The sequence below is a fragment of the Hevea brasiliensis genome, chromosome 5, assembly GCF_030052815.1.
Source record: "Hevea brasiliensis isolate MT/VB/25A 57/8 chromosome 5, ASM3005281v1, whole genome shotgun sequence".
NCBI classification, from domain to species: Eukaryota; Viridiplantae; Streptophyta; class Magnoliopsida; order Malpighiales; family Euphorbiaceae; genus Hevea; species Hevea brasiliensis.
Genome location: NC_079497.1, coordinates 11487777 through 11508332, shown reverse-complemented (window position 1 = coordinate 11508332; position 20556 = coordinate 11487777). Strand labels below are relative to the sequence as shown.

The window sequence follows — 20556 nt, the reverse complement described above, 5'->3', positions numbered from 1 at the left end:
GTGAGTTTTGATACAAATGTCAAGGGAAAATGAAAATCAGAGGTTCCATGCTAAAACGTGAAATTTTATACTGCAAGATGTGGCTCATCCCTAATTTTGGAAACTTGATGTTGGAAGCCAACTTGATTGCAGTACACATAATATAAATATGTGTGATCCTTGTTGGAGCACGAAGCTAACTCCATATTGATGATAATCTTATAATCCTATTAGTATTAGGAGAAGAAGCTATTTTTCTATAGGAGACATTTGAATTAAGTTTGGATGTCTGAGTGCATTGACCAAAGAAACATTTCGAGTTTATATATATATATATATATATATATATATATATATATATATATATATATATATTGTCTGAAGATTCTGATTTCATTGCAAGAAAATCATCGGGGCAGATTGCCCAATACAAACTGAGATTGATACACAGGATTTAGCAAAAGAAGGCATCATGAAGAACCTTTTGCGCCAAAAAGTGCGCTGCTTTGTTACCGGAACGTTTAACAAAAAGGAAAGTAACTAAATCCAGCTGGGCAGTAAGGAGCCAAATATCTTGTACAATTGCTGATATATCCATAGGAGGGTGAGAATCATGCAAGGCCTGAATTAGAGTTAAGCAGTCTCCTTTAAATTGAACCCTTTTGTATCCTTTAGCCACTGCCAATTGAATGGCATCCCTACAAGCTACAAGCTATGCTTTCTAAGACCCATGGTTCCACTATGTGAGGGTGAGAATTGAAGTTCCAGTCTCTAATAGAACCAGAGTTGTCACGGAAGAGTAATGCAGTTGACCCTTGAGCTCACTTTCCATCCACAGCTGCATGATTAAGACATTTACTGGAGCAGGCGACCATGACACAACCTGAATTGGTGAGTTATCAGTCGAAATTCTTTTTATTGGTTGGGCTTCATTGAAAGCCTGTTGGTAAGATAACGCAGCATTAATGATAGATCGCAGTTGTTGTTGGTCATTAAATAACAAAGCGTTGCTGGATTTCCCTATGCTCCAACACAAAAAACTGCAAGTTGAATGAGATCATTAGCTGTATTAGCAGAAAAAATATAAGTGATAATGAAAAAGATTGTGTGTATATATGTTGTTTTATTTACAGAGATATTACATTTATTTATACGAGAATATGAGTTAATTTTGATAAGAATAATAATTATTGTAATTATACTAAATTAATCTTCTATAATCATGCTAATTATTATAATTATACTAAATAAATCTTCTATAATCATGTAAAGACAAATTTTCCTATAATCATGCTAACAAGCTAAATCATGAGCTGGCTGTGGATGAGTAAGGGATTCTCAGTATTCAAGTATAGAGTGCCATTTAAGAAAGAAGATCGAAAATCCAAAAGGAGAGAGGAATCAAACTGCTGCAGCTATTGGGCAATCAAAAAATATGTGCTTAATTGATTCTCTTTCTCCACAGTACAAGCAATTCGGAGAAACATGTTGAACAGGATTATGAATAGCATCACTAAAAGTTAGCTTCTCCCTAAGCATGAGCCAAAGGAATAAGGAAAGTTAGTTGGGGAAAAAAATCTTTGCATGCTTTCCATATTGCTTCCAGTTCAGAGGATGAGGATAACTAAATAATTTTTTCTAAAAAAAATGACTGCATAAATTATATATATATATATATATATATATATATATATATATATATATATATATATATTAATTATGTATAAATCTCATAATAAATATTTTTTAAAAAATTATTAGAGTATTTTTATATGAGTTAGAGCTAATAATAATTATACTTTTTTCTATAATATTTAAAATAATTTTTTCTTGAAAAATGTTTTTCGCTCTCAATTATAATTAAAAAAAACCAAAATAGGTATTTTATGTTAGAGTAAAAATATTTTTAAATATCAGATACTTTTACACTATGCATGACAAAAGTTAAAATGGGAGAATTCTTCTCTTTCTTATTTATCATTTAAATATTTGAAAAAAATATAATCATTCTCATTTATTCCTCTTTTATAAATTCAAATTAATTGTACTTCAAATTATAGTATAAAAATTTCAAATCCTAAAAGAAAAAAACTATTTTTTATTATCGTATCATTTTTACCCTTATTTTTTAATGATAATATGACCAAAAAAAAAACTTTTATCATTAAAAATTTTTGATATTGCACAATTTTATTTATTTTTTTTTCCAATAAATAGATCACTCATCATCGATAACACTAAGCACAAAACTACAAAATTAACCCACGGAGGCTTCCAACTAGTTCAATTCCAAGTCCACAACTCGTAAGGCTCCCAACAAGCCCAATACCCAAACCCAAATAGGTAGGTCTAACCTACAAAACTGAAACCCTAAAGATGATAGGAATTCGACCTGAAAGAAGGACTCAACTAAATGTGTAAGCATCACCATCCTACCCCATGAGACTGTACCAATGAGTCGTAGCTACATGAGAAGAATAAATTTTGATAATTGTCCCTGAACTTATCTAGTTGTAACATTATAGTCTCTCAACTTAAAAATGTAACATAAAACCTTATCAACTTTCAAATTTTACACAACTCGTAAGGCTCCCAACAAGCCCAATACCCAAACCCAAATAGGTAGGTCTAACCTACAAAACTGAAACCCTAAAGATGATAGGAATTCGACTTGAAAGAAGGACTCAACTAAATGTGTAAGCATCACCATCCTACCCCATGAGACTGTACCAATGAGTCGTAGCTACATGAGAAGAATAAATTTTGATAACTGTCCCTGAACTTATCTAGTTGTAACATTACAGTCTCTCAACTTAAAAATGTAACATAAAACCTCATCAACTTTCAAATTTTACACAGTAAAATTTCTATAACCTCTAATTATCAGTTTTTCAGTTAGACACTGACCTTTACAATTTCAGCATGGAGCTTAGTCAGTATTTTTCTTTTTTCTTTCAAGTAATGTGTAAATTAAATCATTTTTCTCTCTATAGACAGAATAATTTTTAATGCGTAAAGAGAATAATTTTACACTTTGCATAAGAGAGAAGAGAGAAATGTTAACTAAGTGTCATGCTAGAGCTATTTATATTAGTTTCTAACTGAAAAATTAATAATTGAAAGTCAGAGAGATTTTACTGTGTAAAATTTGAAAGTTTAGGGGGTTTTATGTTACATTTTAAAGTTAAATGACTGTATTGTTATAACTATATAAGTTCAAGGACAATTGATGAAATTTATCCACCTAAAAAAGATGACATGAAACCAAGAAGCACAACTAGAGGAGAAACTCTAGCAGACAAAGCCATGCAAACCAATTCAAACCTAAGCAATTTCTCTTCAGAACCATCGTAGCTTCCCTAGGGAGAGCTTGAACCATAAACCTTCAATATACATCCTTAAGAACTAGACCAAAGGAAGCCAGCAAAATCATATGAAGACTAAGGCCATGGCAGTCATAAGATAATAACTGCTAACATAGAACCCCTTTAAAGGGTGAAGATGGTAGAGCTCAAACGACATGCAACCTTAAGAGTCGACTATGTAAAGGCTAAGTAGGCTAAAGACCAGAGAGGTACCATCTTTAATATCTCAAGCCCTCCATAGATCTACCAGCAAATACCCATTGACTACTAGACAACACAAGCCAACACTTTACAGATTTCCATAAAACCAACCTCCCATGAATCTCTTCGAATATGCAAACCAAAACACAACCATCAAAATCTATGTACACCTCAACTTGATGGTAGAGAGAGTAAAACTTACAACAAGCTGAGAGGGAGCCCCCTTACCTAGTGTCAAGGGGTAGAAAGTTTGGATAGAAAAATATAATTTTAAGGACTAAAGAGGATAATAGTCATTTATTTTATATTTATTTTTATTTATGTAATTCTACGGATGTGATAGCTCAAACATAGTGATGTCTTCTCCTGTCACACCTCATTTTGTCTCTAATTCTCTTTTAAGGGAGAGTGACTAATTGACTACTGTTGAGTGACAAGTGTAACTAGCTATTAACATGGTAAGTCTTTATTTTGTTACTCCATATAAGTTTCCTCTTGCTTATAAGTGATGTAAGGATTGCCAATCTCATTGTCTAAATTATGATATATGAATGAAAAAAGTAACCCGTTCATAATATATTATGCTCTATTATTTATTATGCTTAAGATACTTACTTATATATAATACTTGTGATGTTTTTCCAATTTACTTGCTAAGCCCATGCTAATACACTCATCTTGATGAACATATTTTCGTGAGATTCTCTTAGTTAAGTTATCGTAAAAGAGTTAAGTCAAGTGCCACATGGTCTTAGGGATGTTCCGATACTAGACTAGTGACACATAGTAGGGGTACGAAAAGCATCAGTGTAGGCAGAGAAAAGGAGATGAAAGTTCTCAGCAAATACTAAACAAAGATAGGGAGTTATGAAACTATAAAAAATTATATCATAAAACTATCATTTAATGTAAGTATATTACATAAAATAATAAAATCAGTAGAAGATAACCATAAAAGTAACTTAGTTATTAAATATTTTAAGAAAAATTATTTGATAGTTATTTAATAGTTATAATTTTATAAGATCCATTATACATTTATAGTTACAATTTTATAGGACTCACTATATTTACCATTTCATATATGATTTAAATAAAATAAAATACCTCCCCATTCCCTTTTTTTTATTAAATAATTTTCACTTATCCAAATAAAATAAATTGAATAATTTCCCTTTCTCCCTTCAAAAATACTTCGCCAATCTCCTTGCCTCGTAACCATGGATATATAGTATTAAAGGACAGGGCAGCCTTTCTTTGTATTTTCCATATTAATTATTGAGAATTTTTTTGGGCGTTACCGGTCTGGTACTTGTTACTTTGTTAGATTTCAAAACAAAGAAAAGGAAGCGAGCTTCAGGTTTATGTTTGGATCAGCTATAAATTTTCGGTGAAAAGCAAAAGGGATGGCGAGTTGTCTATGGAGGAGTCATCCCCAACAACTAATTCAATATCGCCATCACTCCTCCGCCTTATCCGATTATCATTCTCTTCATCCCTGTCATCTGTATGACCGCCGCCTTTGTAATTTCTCAGTCACAACCCGTCCCCGCCGTAGCCGCTCCTCCGGAATCTATTGTAACTATGACGATACGAAACCCAATCAATCATCTTCTACAGGAATTCAACTTTATGGTCAGATTGAGAGGTATAGGTTATGAAAATAAGAACCATGGATCTCTATTTCTTCCCTTTCTTCCTTTATTAAGCGAAAAAATTAAAAAAAAAAAATTTCAATTTCCTCTCATTTCAGATTAATTACAGAAACTGTGAGGCAATCACAAGATGCTTGGGGTGGTTCAAAAGACTGGATTGAAGTTGAGGTATTCGCCCCTTAATTTTGCCTATTCGTTCGAATAAGCTTCATATTGTAAAGGTTTTCACTTCTTCGGATCCAATTTGCCCCAAGAATGGATTTCTTACATACTAGCAGTCCCAAAAGCTTGTTGAATTTTTATGTTTATATCCATGTTCTGCATGCAAGTGGTGCTAATATTGGTTCGGCTTGCTTTCCACCCTAGACAAGGATCCTAAACATCATTTAATTAAATGCCAAAACTAGTTAAATTGACTTGAATATTCTAAACTGCCCCATTTAAGTAGTTAATTATGATTTCATCTCAGGGTGCATGGGTTCTCAAACCAAGAAGCTCACAACCCAAGTCAGCCGTTCATTTTGTTGGAGGTATATTTGTTGGAGCAGCTCCACAGCTTACCTACCGTTTGTTTCTTGAGCGCCTTGCAGAAAAGTGAGTTACTGCATTATGATACTGTTTTTATCGAATTTTAATTACATACTCAACAAATGCATTAGTTTCTCAATGATCTTATAAAAGGATGATGCGGGGCATTTTTGAGTGAAGAAGCAAGTCAAACAACAATGGAAGCATGTGACAAGGAAGAAAGTAGCAATTTTAGCAAGTTTGGCATAGTTGTTTTTTCTGGGTAGCAAATTTCACCTAGGCCATCTAGTGAAGACTTCCAGAGCTGTATAAATTATATTAGAATTAATTAGGAAGTTTTTTTTTATTCTATTTAGGATTTATTTGTTTCCTACTTTATCTAGGATTTAGTTTTCCTATTTAGTTTATATTTTCTTATTGTGTTTTGGTTTATATAAATTTCTTAGAAAGTAGATTTATATTCCTATTAGGTTTAAGAGTCTAAAAACACTATAAATACTCTTATTTACATGTAATTTAGGAGACAGATTGTGATCAATAAAAATTCAGTATAGAATTTTTTCTATTTTTTTCACTCTTGTGTATGGAGTGTGTTTCTATTTATGGAGGTGGCGATTATAGTGGTTCTTACGACGATGATCGGGGAACTAGAGCCCTTTACCATAGGGACAAAATGTTGCAATGATGAGAGCGATGTCCGGAACGACGGATTGATCTCAGATTTGAGCATATCGGGAGACGCCTTGAAGAAATTGTAGATCGTCTTAGTGCTTTGAGAACTAAAATAAAGAGGAATTGAGTTGACAAAAGAAGGCTAGGAGATGGCGTTGCTCATGGTGACCCTATTTATCAACCAATTTCTGTACATAAGCAATATGTCTACTATGATGATTCAGGGGAGAAAGATGACTATGAACCAATCAGGTTCAATAGGCATCAATAATATGATGGTGATAGGAGAAGAAGTGCAAGTTTTCTTGATATTCTTAATTTCTATTGGGATCTCAATATAGAGGAATTTTTAGATTGGATTGTTAATGTGGAAAGATTCTTTGATCGTGTGGATATAGCACCTGAAAAACAAATCTAGTTGGTGGCTTGTTGGTTGAAAAGTAGTGCTTCTGCTTGGTGGGAATGGCTGCATTCTAAAAGGAAGCCAGAAGAGAAAGGACCAGTCTGTACATGATTTACAATGAAGTATTTGTTAGAACAAGAATTTTTGTCTCTAGATTATGAGCAGATTTTATTCTAACAAAAACTTTGCTAAGAGGAGGTCCAACCAAAGCTTTTTTTGGTTGTGAAACAAGAGAGTGAATAATAGAAGGAGCTTCAAGATTCAACAATGCAACTTGAAGTGGATGAGCCTCAATTTGAAGAATTGAAACCTGAAATTTTAATTGAATTTCCTTTTGCTGTGGTTGAAGATGAAGACCTTGAAAAATGTGTTCTAGGGAACAACAAAGATCATGCCATGAAAATTTCAATGGTACTTGAGGAAAAACAATCCATGGATGCAGTAGTAGAGATTGAAGAAACTCAAATCATGAAGTTGATGAAAGTTGAAGATTTATATAACTCTTTAATTCCAATGGTTTTTGTTGATTCTATTTCTCCAAGTATTTTCATAAATACAAAGAAAAACATGAAGATCCTCAATTCCACTTTGTTCATGTCAATCTTATTGATTCCATCCTTGAAAGTTATATGGTGTACATCTCCAATAAAAATTCTCATTCTCTTTCGTTTCAAATTTCGAGGGAAGATTTATTTGAAGTGGGGGAGAATGGTGTTGGAGTTGTTTTGGCTATGTTTTTGAATCTTTGCAAGTTATTTCAACTCGAAGATTAGTGTTTTTTTTTTTTTTTTCAAGTGGGGGAGTATGATGCGGAGCATTTTTGGGTAAAGAAGCAAGTCAAATAATAATGGAAGCATGCTAGTGTGAAATAAGGAAAAGTAGCAATTTTAGCAAGTTTGGGCAAAGTTGATTTTTCTAGGTAGCAAATTTCACCAAGGACATCTTGTGAAGACTTCTAACAGCTGTAGAAATTATATTAGAATTAATTTAGGAAGTTTCCTATTCTATTTAGCATTTATTTGTTTTCTACTTTATCTTGGATTTAGTTTTCCTATTTAGTTTATATCTTCTTATTATGTTTTAGTTTATCTAAACTTTCTAGAAAGTAGATTTATATTCCTATTAGGTTTAGGAGTCTAAAAATACTATAAATACGCTTATTTATATGTAATTTGGGAGACAGATTGTGATCAATAAAAATTCAGTTAAGAATTTTCTCTATTTTTTTCACTATTGTGTATGGAGCACGTTTCTATTTGAGTTTCTCGTTGCATCAAAGGATCTGTAGAAAATGATCTTCTAATGCATTATTTACTCAGTAGTGAATGGTTCGTATTTATGGATTAGAATTTGGATTTGTCCTTCTGATGTTCTATTTTGCCAATCAATTGTTATCTATACTCTATCCGATCTGCCGCTGGTGAATATTTGTCAATTTGTCTATTGCTGATAACTGAGGACTTTGATAATAATATCCTTTTGTGTGATCTTAGGGGTATTTTGGTGATTGCCACACCATATGCTAGTGGCTTTGATCATTTCTTCATTGCGGATGAAGTGCAGTTTAAATTTGATAGGTGTTTTCGTTTTTTAAAAGAAATGGTGAGTTTCTTCTATTCATTACCTGCAAAATGATATTTTCCTTTGCTTTTGGAGAGGGAGGGTGTTGAGGAAGCAACTAGCCTTAAAGTGCTTCTTTGTATACAGACAGAAGATCTTCCTACTTTTGGCATTGGCCACTCATTGGGTTCTGTTATTCACCTTTTGATTGGTATGCTTCCAAGTTCATTATATTTCTTCTTACTCACTAGGTTGCAACTACTTTTGCTTTGCATCTATTTATTAGCTTGATATGATTGTTCTGTTTATCAGGATCACGATATGCTGTGCAAAGAAGTGGGAATGTGTTAATGGCTTTTAACAACAAGGTACTTGACTCTTGTCTAGACCATTGATATATTGACCAAAGAAAAAGAGGTAAAGTGGAATTATTAGAAACAGAATACATTTTATAGGGCCATCCTGGAAATTTCACCCACCCAATGATGTAAGGTGATTTATTGGGCATACTTATGGACTGCGTTCATCTCATTTCTTCCATACATTTTTCATCACAAATACATTGACAGGTGATATAAATGATCAAGATTCTCCTGTTTTCCCTCTTCTATCTCTTTCACTTAGTAATTCATTTCTTTTACATTTTGGGAGCAAATCAGTCTGCGCCCACGAGCGCGTGCGCGCGCGCACGCACACACACACACACACACACACACACGCACATATATATCTTGGTTCTCATATATTTATTCTTAGAAGCCCTTTTTCTAAATAATTTGAGGTTAACAAAATTTTCTTTCTTGGTTTCACAGGAGGCAAGCTTAGCTATCCCTTTGTTCTCGCCTGTTCTTGTTCCTGTGGCCCAAAGCATTGGACCATTTCTATCACAAATTGCATCATCACCAACAGTCCGCCTTGGGGTGAGATTCTAAGTCAGTGGTTTTCTCTGTGCAGTGTGCAGTCTACATTTCTTTTTTAACCGTTGAAGAATGCAATATTATCTATAAGTAGGAGAATTTAAACATCGGGAAATTCATGAGATAGCTGGTTCATTTGTTTGAGATAAGGCCATCCAAGGAACTCATCATGTGTCTCGTATACTTTACACTGAATTGGTCTGGTACTCCTTGTGTCCACCCATTTTGTTCTACAATTTCCACTTCATGACTCAGGTAGTCTCGTTTTCCTTCATGTTTCCCCTCTACAAAGTTTGGTGCAGTTCTCACTTAGACAACTCACCTGGACATTTTAAGTCTTTTGTCAGCCAATGGTGTGTTTGTCAATCCATAGATACATCAGTCAACTGTGTGTTTCTCAATACATACGTATATTTTAGGGCTCTTAACCAAATAAAGTCAGAACTTCAGTCAAATTCTCAAAATGCTTAAAAACATTAGTGCATCAGAAAATGTTCCAAATTTCAGAACAGAAATGACAAGCAAGTGAATCAGTTGACTGCATTTCTTGTGCTTATTTTGGATAAGATATCTACATATCTACATTGATAGGCAATTTCATTCAAATTTTAACAGAAGGCCAAATGATATTATAAAATGTGTAGACATCCTCGTACTTGAGTTGAACAGACAGATCTTTATCTTGAACAAATTCTTGCAGACAGATTTACAACTAATCTTTACAGTTGTTTTTAATTACTTACAGTTCTTGCAGGCAGAGATGACTTTGAAGCAACTAGAGAACCTAAGCCCACCCATTATGAGGCAAGTTCTTCCTTTGGTGGAGCAGCTGCCTCCATTGTACATGGACTTAGTCAAGGGAAGAGAAGATTTTTCTCCAAAACCTGAAGAAACCCGACGACTTGTATGTAAAAGTTCCAAGAACAACTTAAAATCATATTGTGGAATTGCTGTTGCATTATGAAACCTTTCTTGGGCCACAATAATTGAAGATTTATCCATTCTGATTTTTAATGATGGTACAATCATGTTTTGGTTTCATGATTTTAGCATATATGTAGTAGATCACAGCTGTGGCAACTTATCTTGTGTTTCTTTTGTGGTGTAGCTGCATGATATGATGGCAGATTAGAAGGTTCTTAAATCTTAATAGCGAATTATTTTCTAAAATGACTGAAAATTGCTGCAGTCAATTGCAGCTCTCTTCTGCAAAATTCAATGTGTACTTTCAGAACATTGTTTCAGGTTTTTAATATAGACCTAATCATCTATGTTTTGTATTTCTACAGGTGAAGTCATACTATGGCATTTCTAGAAATCTTTTGGTGAAGTTCAAGGATGATGCAATTGATGAAACTTCAACCTTAGCTCAGTTGCTTAGTTCAGAATCAGCTATTAGTTCAATGCTAGACATGTCAATTCGCTTGATGCCTGGAGATCATGGGCTTCCTTTGCAACAGGTAATAATGAACCAAGTGAAATCACTATAATCGCCAAGTCGAATGACATATCCTTTATACTTATATATCTTGCAGGTTCTCCCAGATGTCCCACCCGCAATGGCAGATGCGGTAAATCGGGGAAGTGAGTTTTTGGCAAATCTGACCGTGGGAACACCATGGGAGACCGTTGCTAAGGAAGTAGGCAACACAATAGGTGGAGATTCAAGGATCCTTCGTGCTGAAGCATCCAAGGACATAGATCGGCTTGTTGAAGTGATCACCTCTTGGATGGCCTCTAATACAGGTCCAAAACTTCTAAGGCCATAATGAGTTGGGTAGTCACACTTACATCAAGCAAAAATTGGGAGATGCTAGAAGAATACTTGGGGAATATGATCTTTATGTTATTCTATTGTACATTCCGTAATTACATGGCATATCCAATCTTAGAAGTCAATCAAATAATGGATTTCAACTAATTAGGAGTGGACAGATACAGATGTAGTTTATTTCTTCTTGTTAATCTAGAATTTCTTAGGTTGTAAAAGAAAGATTGCAATTTCTATAAATTTACAAAAATACAACTCAACTCAATTAAGTTTTTATCCCAAAAATTTGGGATTGGCTATATGAATTCTCTTTCTCTATTTTAAACGATGTTGGGTTAAATCTTCGGAAATGTATAATGCTTTTAGGTCATGTTGTACTAGTGTACTCCAAGTCAGTTTAGGTCTACCACTTCTTTTCTTTTTATCCTCTAATCTATTGTGCTCTATTTGTCTAACGGGAGCCTCCGTATGTCTACGCTTCGCATGACCAAACTACCTCAATCTCCCTTCTCTCAACTTACCCTCAATTGGCACCAACTCCTATCTTTTTTCTAATATTCTCATTACAGACTTTATCTAGTTTAGTATGGTCACTCATCCACCTTAATATTTTCATGTTTACAACTCTTATCTTAGACAAATACGACTCTTTCAGTATCCAACACTCACTATCATATAACATGACTGATCGTATGGTTATACTGTAAAATTTTTCTTTCAACTTATTGAGAATTTTGCGATCACATAAAACTCTCGTGGCATATCTCCACTTCAACCATCTGAATTTAATCCTATGACTAACATTCTCCTCATATCCTCTATCTACTTGAAGGACTGAGCTAAGATATTTAAAGTGATTACTTTGGGACAGTATTACTTTATCCAAACTAACTTCTTTCCTATCACCAGTTCGGCATTCACTGAACTTGCAATGCATGTATTCTGTCTTCGTTCTACTTAACTTAAAACCCTTTTACTCTAGAGTACTTTTTCAAAGCGCTAGCTTTCTATTGATTCCTTCTCGCGTATCATCTATCAAAACTATATCATTCTCAAACATCATGCACCAAGGGATATTCTCTTATATATGTTTTGTCAATTCATCTAAAACTAATGTAAAAAAGTAAGGGCTTACAGCTGAACCTTAGTGTAATTCAACTGAGATAGGAAAATTTCTTGTGTTCCCTCCCACTATGCGCATAATAGTAGTTGCTCATTCATACATATCTTTCAATACTTGTATGTACCTAATAGATACCCTCTTTTGTTCTAATACTCTCCATAAGACATCTCTTGGAACATTATCATAAGCCTTCTCCAAATAGATAAAAACCATGTGCAGATCTTTCTTCACATCTCTATATTTCTCTATCAAACTTTTAATGAGAAAAATTGCTTCCATAGTTGAACAACCGGGCATAAAGACAAATTGATTGGGAGAGATAGAAGTATCATGATGTAGTCGATGTTCTACAACTTTCTCCCACAACTTCATAGTATGGCTTATGAGTTTAATTCTCCTATAGTTTGAGCAACTTTGTATATCTCCCTTATTTTTAAAAATAGGTACTAAAATACTCCTACTGTACTAAAATACTCCTACTTCATTCATCAGACATTTTCTTTGAGTTTAGAATCTTATTAAACAATTTAGTTGACTATGCTACTCCTATATCTTCCAAACACTTTCACATTTTAATTGGTATTCCAATGGGTCTACAGGCTTTACCCACTTTCATTCTCTTAAGTACTTCATTTACTTCTAAAGATTTAATCCTTCAAGTATAATTCACATTCTTTCTATTGTTCTATAGTCTATATTCACGCTATTACCATTTTAACTATTATTAAAGAGATTATCAAAATAATTTCATTTTTCTTTAATGTCCTCATCTTTCACCAACACTTTTCCTTCTTTATCCTTAATGCACCTAACTTGACTGAGATCTTGACATTTATTTTCTCTCCTCCTTGCTAATCTATTAATATCTTTCTCTCATTCTTTAGTTCTAAATTTTTCATATAACTTTTTAAAGGCCTGCGCTCTTATTTGACTAACTGTCTTTTTTGCCTCTTTCTTTGCTATCTTGTACTGTTCATATGCCTCATTATTATTACACTTAGGTAATTTCTTATACCATTCCCTCTTTTCTTTACTGCCTTTTGTACTTCCTCGTTCCACCACCATCTCTCTTTTGAGGGTGGTCCATGTCCTCTAGATTCTCCAAATACTTTTCTAACTACTTCTCTAATCTTTGATGTTATCTGTATTCACATACCATTGGCCTCCATATCTAGCTTCCATGCTTCGGACTCGAGAAGCTTATTTTTAAACTTCACTTGCTTTACTCCTTTTAACTCTCACTACTTTGTTCGAGACACACTATTTCTTCTAACCTTACTTGAATTGTTCATAAACTTGACATCTAAGATCGCTAACCAATGTTGACTTGTTAAAACTTCTTCCGGAACGACCTTGCAATCCTTGCATAGAGCTCTATTTGTCTTTCTAGTTAAGAGAAAGTCAATTTGGCTTATATGTTGTCCACTTTTGAAAGTCACTAAATGTGACTCTCTTTTTATAAAGTAGGTATTTCCTTGTATTAGGTCGTATGCCATAGCAAAATTCAGGATGCTTTTTCTCTCCTATCACTTCCTACATGTCCATTCAAATCTCCACCGATGAAAACATTCTCTTCATTCGGTATGCTTTGCATTAGATCATCCATATCTTCCCAAAACCTTTGTTTACTCTCACTATCTAATCCTATTTGTGGGGCATAAGCATTAATTATATTTATTGTTTCTCCTTCTAGTACCAGCTTTATTAGTATAATTCTATCTCCTACTCTTCTCACAGCTATTATAGTAACTTTTAATATCCTGTCCATGATTATGTCCACTCCGTTCTTGTTTCTCCCCTTTCCAGTAAACCATAGTTTGTACCCTGAATTACCTACTTCTTTACTTTTCTCTCCTACGCATTTAGTCTTCTGAATGCAGGCAATATTCACCTTTCTCATTTTCAAGGTATCAACAAGCTCCATTAATTTTACTGTAAGTGATTCAACATTTCAAGTAACAACCCTGATTCTTCTCTTTTCCTGTTCCTTCCTAATTGATTTCCTTCTATGATAGCTTCTATTGTTCTCTATGCCTATCTTGTGTTCTAGTTCACTATCTGTTTTACTATCTGTCCTATGTACTAACTTCTTTATCAACACCCGTTTATAATGTGAAAATCTTTGCTCATTTAACACCACACCGGGATGTAAGTATGGCGCGTCTCTTTCGATGAACGCCTTATATCCTTGCATATTTCTCACTACACTCGGGCTTTGATGTAACTTGCCGTAAGTAGAGGACGCCCCAATATTTATATCAATATAAAAGTATTGTTATTATTATTTTTTTATATGAAGGATTCAATTTTTTTTATTTAATTTGTTTTTTCGTCTTATCCATTTCACAACAGACATTAGATAAAATAATAATTTTTGTAATAATAATTTTTGTTGTCTTGCATCTCTGTCTCGTTTGTCCTATGTTGTGCATATTGTCTTTATCTTATTTAAGGGATCACGTCATTCGCATTTATTAAAAATGCAAAACTTATATAAACTTGGCACATATATAAATTGGATCTAACTCTATATAAAAAATTAAATTAAGTATTATATTTAATATAAAATTTTTATTTTAAATTAATGTGAGGAAACACACCGTCGGGCATTAACATCTAGAGCATGCAAAACCTTAAAGCAACCTCATTTTCTAAACTTAAAACGCTGGAAACTGACTGGACAGACCGAATCTTAATCCAATTTTTTCACATGTAGTTTTCTTTCCTCCAATATGGTAAGATGATGTTCCCGATCATCGAAAACATTTAATTATGAGAGATTGTATAAATGAAACAATATTTTTAAGTAGATGTTTATGCATAAAAATGAAAAGCAAATATAAACTCCGCACCTGATGCAGTTTCAGTTGCTTATTCTAATGTTCCTGGAATTGTAAAGAAGTGATTCTCATCAAGCATTTAGTGTCACTAACCAGTGTCCCAACCATTTTTGGGTGCGTAGGTAAGCAGATCATGATCAGACCCTTACATAGACTGATATTGGAAAATTATTCTAAGCCCAATATTTTATTATTTTATTGAAAATATTGTTTCCTATCTCATGAGTAACTAAGAAACTCTTTCTTTGCAAGTCCAACAAACCAAACTGGATCACCAGAGAATGCTGGATATTTACACTATGCGAAAAGCACAGGCAGTAAATACAATATTCTGATATCTAAAAAGAGTAATAAACTAGACATGTTGAAGGTCCCTCCTTGCAGTCTATAGAATTCATTCTTCATGATACAGATACAAGCCAAGGCCAAACCGGGCACATGCTCTGCAAAAAGCTATTTCCTCTGCTGCAGAAACAGGATCTTCAATGAGGGCATCACTAGATGAAACTGTCCCAGTTGACTCGCGGTATGCCTGTATCAGCAAGCACTACAAGTAAGTCGCAAAATGGAACCAAAATGGATGTCTATAACCCACACAAATTAAAGCAACTAAAAAATGCACAGCAAAGAATGAAACAAGAATCATCTTTTTTTTTCCCCTCAGTGAGCATTCTAAGGAAAAAGTTTAGAAAAGTACATTGTGGTTAAGCACTTTGACGAGTAAATTCTTTGCATCATTTTAGTAACATAAGCTTAATTCATTATTAATATCATCTTTTGCTAATGATAATCATACTTCTATGATGCTCATATGTCATAAATGACTATTAGATTCGCGCATTATCCATATAATAATTACATGAACAACCATATGGCATCAAATTAATGATTTGCTAATAAATATTTTTCTTTTTTAAAATAAAATTTTATTATGAAGAAAGAAAAGAAAGGTACATAAAATAGTATTTTGCTCTGAAGTATATTACAAATGTCATTAATAAACATACTCCACTTCAGTTTCAACATACATTAACTATCAAGGCACTAAACCACAAGACACACTTCTAAATTTTTCACAACATATTGTTTCAATATCTTCCTCATGTTCCTCCCCATCTTGCCTGAAGCATTAATGCTTTGTTTGGAGGAAAGAAAAGAATTGAAATACATTTCCATCCTTTCTTTGGGTATTAAAAAGAGGAGAGAAATATGCGAAAGTGAGGGAAATTAGATTTCCCATTCTCCTTTCCAACTCCACTTTTTATTTCTTTTCATTTAGGGAGAAAATCAAGGGAAATGGAAGGAAATAACTAAAGTAAAACTTTAAATTATAAATGAAACTTCCGTATACATACAAAAGGAACGTCATTTAATAGGGGTATAACAATGAATTTAAGTTGAAATTCTTCTGTTCTTTGTAAGAATTCAAATAACATAAGGAAATTTAAATTCGCTTCTTTTTCTTTCTTTTCTTTTCCTTCATATAATTTCTCTCCGCTTCCCTTCCCTTGCAAGTTTTAATACCCAAACAAAGCATAAATCTCAGAGATACAACACTAGAAACTAGAGGTACGAATTCTAAGTTAAAACTAGAACAGATATCTGAGATGCACTAACCAAAAAGAGAGGGAAAAGGAGACAAGATATTTGCTATGAGTCACACAGAAAGTTTACAAACCAAAAATTGTTGCAGACAACTATAAATTCTATATGGTTTCATATGTGAAGAATTGATATCCAAAATTGCATATGGTTAAATCCTACAAAAGTAAATCCTACTTAATTAGGAGTAAGTTGTAACACAGGAGTATGACTAGACACTAGTAAAGATCAAATTTCTTCAACAAGATATAGAAGAGATCCTTGCCTGAATGGTCCCCAACTCCACTTGAATCTAGGATTGTAGAGAGTTAGTTTGTTGACTTAGTTTGATAACTTATCCAGCTGGCACGTAATTGTGATTCAGTAGCACTCCAAAATATAAGACCTTATTCCTTAAGTTCAATTGATGGATGAGATCATTTCTTCTCATTTTGTTTTCTGCACTCTGTTATCTCACATGGTATCAGAGCAGGAAAAACAGATCTAAGATCCATGACAGTTATTTTTATGGCTTTTCTTTCTTGCGTGAGTTCTTTATCTCTGGTTGTGAAGGTCTAATCATGGAGACAAATCAAGTGCCAGCTGGATAAGTTATCAAACTAAGCCAGTCGACAAACTAAATCTCTGCAAGGATTACTATGATATAAATTTCTTAAAACAAGGGTATCAAAGAGACATGTCTCAAATATGTGTTCTTTAACTAAGTCTAAAGTGGTGAAATGTAACATATCATTAGAAACCTTAATGTTCTGCTCATTACCATCAAATTTTGAGAATTTACTGGTAAGATAGAATAGACAACAACCTTACTTCTAAAAAGCTGTGTTCAAACGAACTTTTGAAAGAAGGATATTATTTCTAAATGGTCGAAGGCAATAGTAGATATTGGATCAGCATGTAGTGAAAATGCAGGATATTACAAACTCAGGTGTGGAACTCTTGAAAAAGCAATTTAAGAGGGACATGAAGGAGAAGACATCATCAAGTCAAAGTCACAGGTGTAAGACATGGAAGAAAAAACTCTTGGAGGAGGGAGAATTCGAATATCGTCTCCCAAGCCATTAATAATCTTCAGGTCCATGTGAACAGGCTACATTTTTTCTTTGCAAAATACCCTCTTTTTGTTATAGGTAAAATGACTTTAAACTAGGTTTTCAAATCAGCCATCTCCTTTCTAGCCATGCAATAGATGCATCATTAAGTTTCTTCCCAATTAGGTCAGAATGACACATGAAAGTACTCAATTACATATTGTTTATAGCAAACTTAGGATTATAAGAATCAATCATGGTCCAGAGGTGTACATTCGGCTGGTTGGTTAAACTGAGCCAAAATTTAGAAGTAACTGAAATCACTGCAGCCTTTTAAAAACTAACCAAATCAACCAAACCTCGATATGGGTGCAGTTACTTCTTTTGTTGCTGGCTTTTAAATAAGCATTTTTCAAATGGTCCTTAGGTCCTATAATGAGAATATGGGAAGAAAAACAAAGATAGCCAATCCAAAAATGCAGATCAAGTAAAGCCTTAAAAAGGCGCATGCTCATATTAATTCAAATACATGTATATATCCATCTTAAAAATGGTAATCTAAACTTTTCATGATAACAACCATTTATATAAGCATACTAATCTATTTAAGGCAAAATAAGCCATATAATCAACAAGTCAAAGTTTTTCTTTTTTAATTTATATATGTAATACAGCTCATATAAAGGTATTCATGCACTCCAGAAATTTATTTTAAATTTTATTCAATAAAAACTTTGATTATTTTGACTTTGTTCAATTGCAATTTTTCAAGTTATCAAAGTATCAAACCCATAACTAAGATTTTTTTAAGGAAGAAAAAAGAACCAAAGTAAAGAAATTTTATGGGTTTGGTCCAGATGTCCACTTACTCAATTAAAGCCAAATAAAGGCAACCCTTTACTATGGAAATATCTAAGCTTGCTGTGCATTCAAAGAGCATGAACCATATAATCAACAAGTCAAAGTTTTTCTTTTTTAAATTATATAAGTAATACAGCTCATATAAAGGTATTCATGCACTCCAGAAATTTATTTTAAATTTTATTCAATAAAAACTTTGATCATTTTGACTTTGTTCAGTTGCAATATTTCAAGTTATCAAAGTATCAAACCCATAACTAAGATTTTTTTAAGGAAGAAAAAAGAACCAAAGTAAAGAAATTTTATGGGTTTGGTCCAGATGTCCACTTACTCAATTAAAGCCAAATAATGGTAACCTTTCACTATGGAAATATCTAAGCATGCTGTGGATTCAAAGAGCATGAACCATGGCACGCAAATAGCAGCACAAGTTTAAGGTTTTCAAGAAATTAAACTAATAAAGTAAGTTTTGGAAAAAATTATTCTAGTACCATCCAATGCATTCGAAATTTAGCAAAGCGACAACAAGATGAATAATCAATAGAAATATTGGAAAACACGAGCCACACCTCTCCATCTGATCCTCGTATTGTGACACGGTATACCACAGTCACGCTTCCATTCTCAGAGAATATAAGATCGCGTATCTCTCCACACCATCCTGCCAAAATGGATGTTAACAGCTTATTTGTTTGAAGGAGAGAGGAAATTTGTGTATATCTAATTGATCCACAAGATAAAACGGATTAACGGATTTATGCAGAGTCCAACATAATTGCAAACCCATTATATACTGGCTAATAGTAGTAGAATAACCTTCAACCTAACAGATCCTGACTATCCTTGTCTGCTTGAAACTAGGTCTGAAACTCACAGTAGATGGCACAATAATTTGGATGCAATATCATTTGATTTAGCAGAATAAGGCATAAAAACAAGTTCTAAAAATAAAAACCTAGCAAGCATCATAACAGTCGAAAATTTTGGGGAAAAAAAAATTAATAAAAGGAGGAAAGAACAAACCAGGGGCATAGAAGCTAAGCATACGGTTAGCATGGTACCTAGAGAAGAAAATCATCAGAATCAGGAACAGATTTGGCATTTGAAATTTTTAATTTAATAAAAATAAAAAATAATGAATAAATGATGGTCAATATTAACGATAATACCAGGGGATGAAGGTGGTGGCGGGGGAAGATGGTTTGATGATATCGTCGGGAATCCTCTTGTTGAGATCACGAAGGATCTCGACGAGGGGGCGAGTGATGAAGGATGAGTATGGGGAAGAGAAGGATTTATCCAAGGGCACCACATAATTTGAATTTGGAACGGCTTTCTTCTTACTGCCATCACTGCTGCTGCTGCTACTATTGCTGTTACCAGTCGTATTGCTGCCACCAACCGCACATACGAGCCTTAACTTTGATCGCCCAGCGTCCATCTTCATATTCCCTGCACGCAATCCTCTCGACTCGAAGTCAATGCTGCCTCTACTCATTCCCCATGATGACGATGGGAAGACCGCCGGAAAATCTGATTTCGCGATGAAGATGCTACTGCTGTTGAGCGCTGCCATTTTGGTAGCCGACGAGGTGACTACCCGCAGCTTTAATTTCCCCAATCCTGACTGGCAGAGATGATATCAAATGCCCACCTACCACCAGTATTTGGTGTGTCGTGTGCGTGATGCACTTTGGTAGACTGTTCAGACAAGTGGTGTAAAGGTGCAATTATAAATAGCTCGAGTTATATTTTAATTAATTTTAATAAATTTTATTATAAATATTTATTAAATTTATTTTTATATAATATCGTTAATGCATGTGTGATTTCATAGGGTAAAATATTTTTAAGTTTATTTATTATGTCAAAATTAACGCTTAAGTTTGTATTTTAAAAAAAATAAATGAAAATTTATAAATTTTATTTTTTTTTATATTTTCATCGTTTTTATTTTCAACGATTTAATTAGAAATTAAAAAGTGATTAGTAAGAGATTAAAGTGACAGCAATAACAAAAACTAAAAGAAAAAAAAGGTGTTTATAAT

At 33.5% G+C, this 20556-nt stretch overlaps 2 protein-coding genes across 3 annotated transcripts; one reads left to right on the top strand and one right to left on the bottom strand.

The window, feature by feature from the left end:
* The first annotated feature begins 4728 nt into the window (after nt 1–4728).
* On the top strand, nt 4729–11320 carry LOC110664478 (uncharacterized). Of its 2 annotated transcripts, none has more exons than XM_021824191.2 (10): nt 4729–5193; nt 5299–5368; nt 5670–5794; nt 8297–8405; nt 8511–8574; nt 8676–8731; nt 9176–9283; nt 10026–10184; nt 10570–10740; nt 10816–11320. In XM_021824191.2, exons 1-10 carry the CDS (start codon nt 4952–4954, stop codon nt 11047–11049), a joined length of 1338 nt encoding a protein of 445 aa, XP_021679883.1. In that variant the 5' UTR covers nt 4729–4951; the 3' UTR covers nt 11050–11320. The 2 variants fall into 2 exon arrangements, with proteins under 2 accessions (XP_021679883.1, XP_021679884.1); XM_021824192.2 differs by having other exon boundaries at nt 4732–5193; nt 10035–10184.
* A 3854-nt stretch (nt 11321–15174) lies between these two features.
* On the bottom strand, nt 15175–20221 carry LOC110664477 (DNA repair RAD52-like protein 2, chloroplastic). The gene is made up of 4 exons (XM_021824190.2): nt 19678–20221; nt 19532–19569; nt 19078–19169; nt 15175–15546 (listed from the first exon to the last, which is right to left on the bottom strand). Exons 1-4 carry the CDS (start codon nt 20082–20084, stop codon nt 15409–15411), a joined length of 675 nt encoding a protein of 224 aa, XP_021679882.2. The 5' UTR covers nt 20085–20221; the 3' UTR covers nt 15175–15408.
* Nucleotides 20222–20556: the final 335 nt, after the last annotated feature.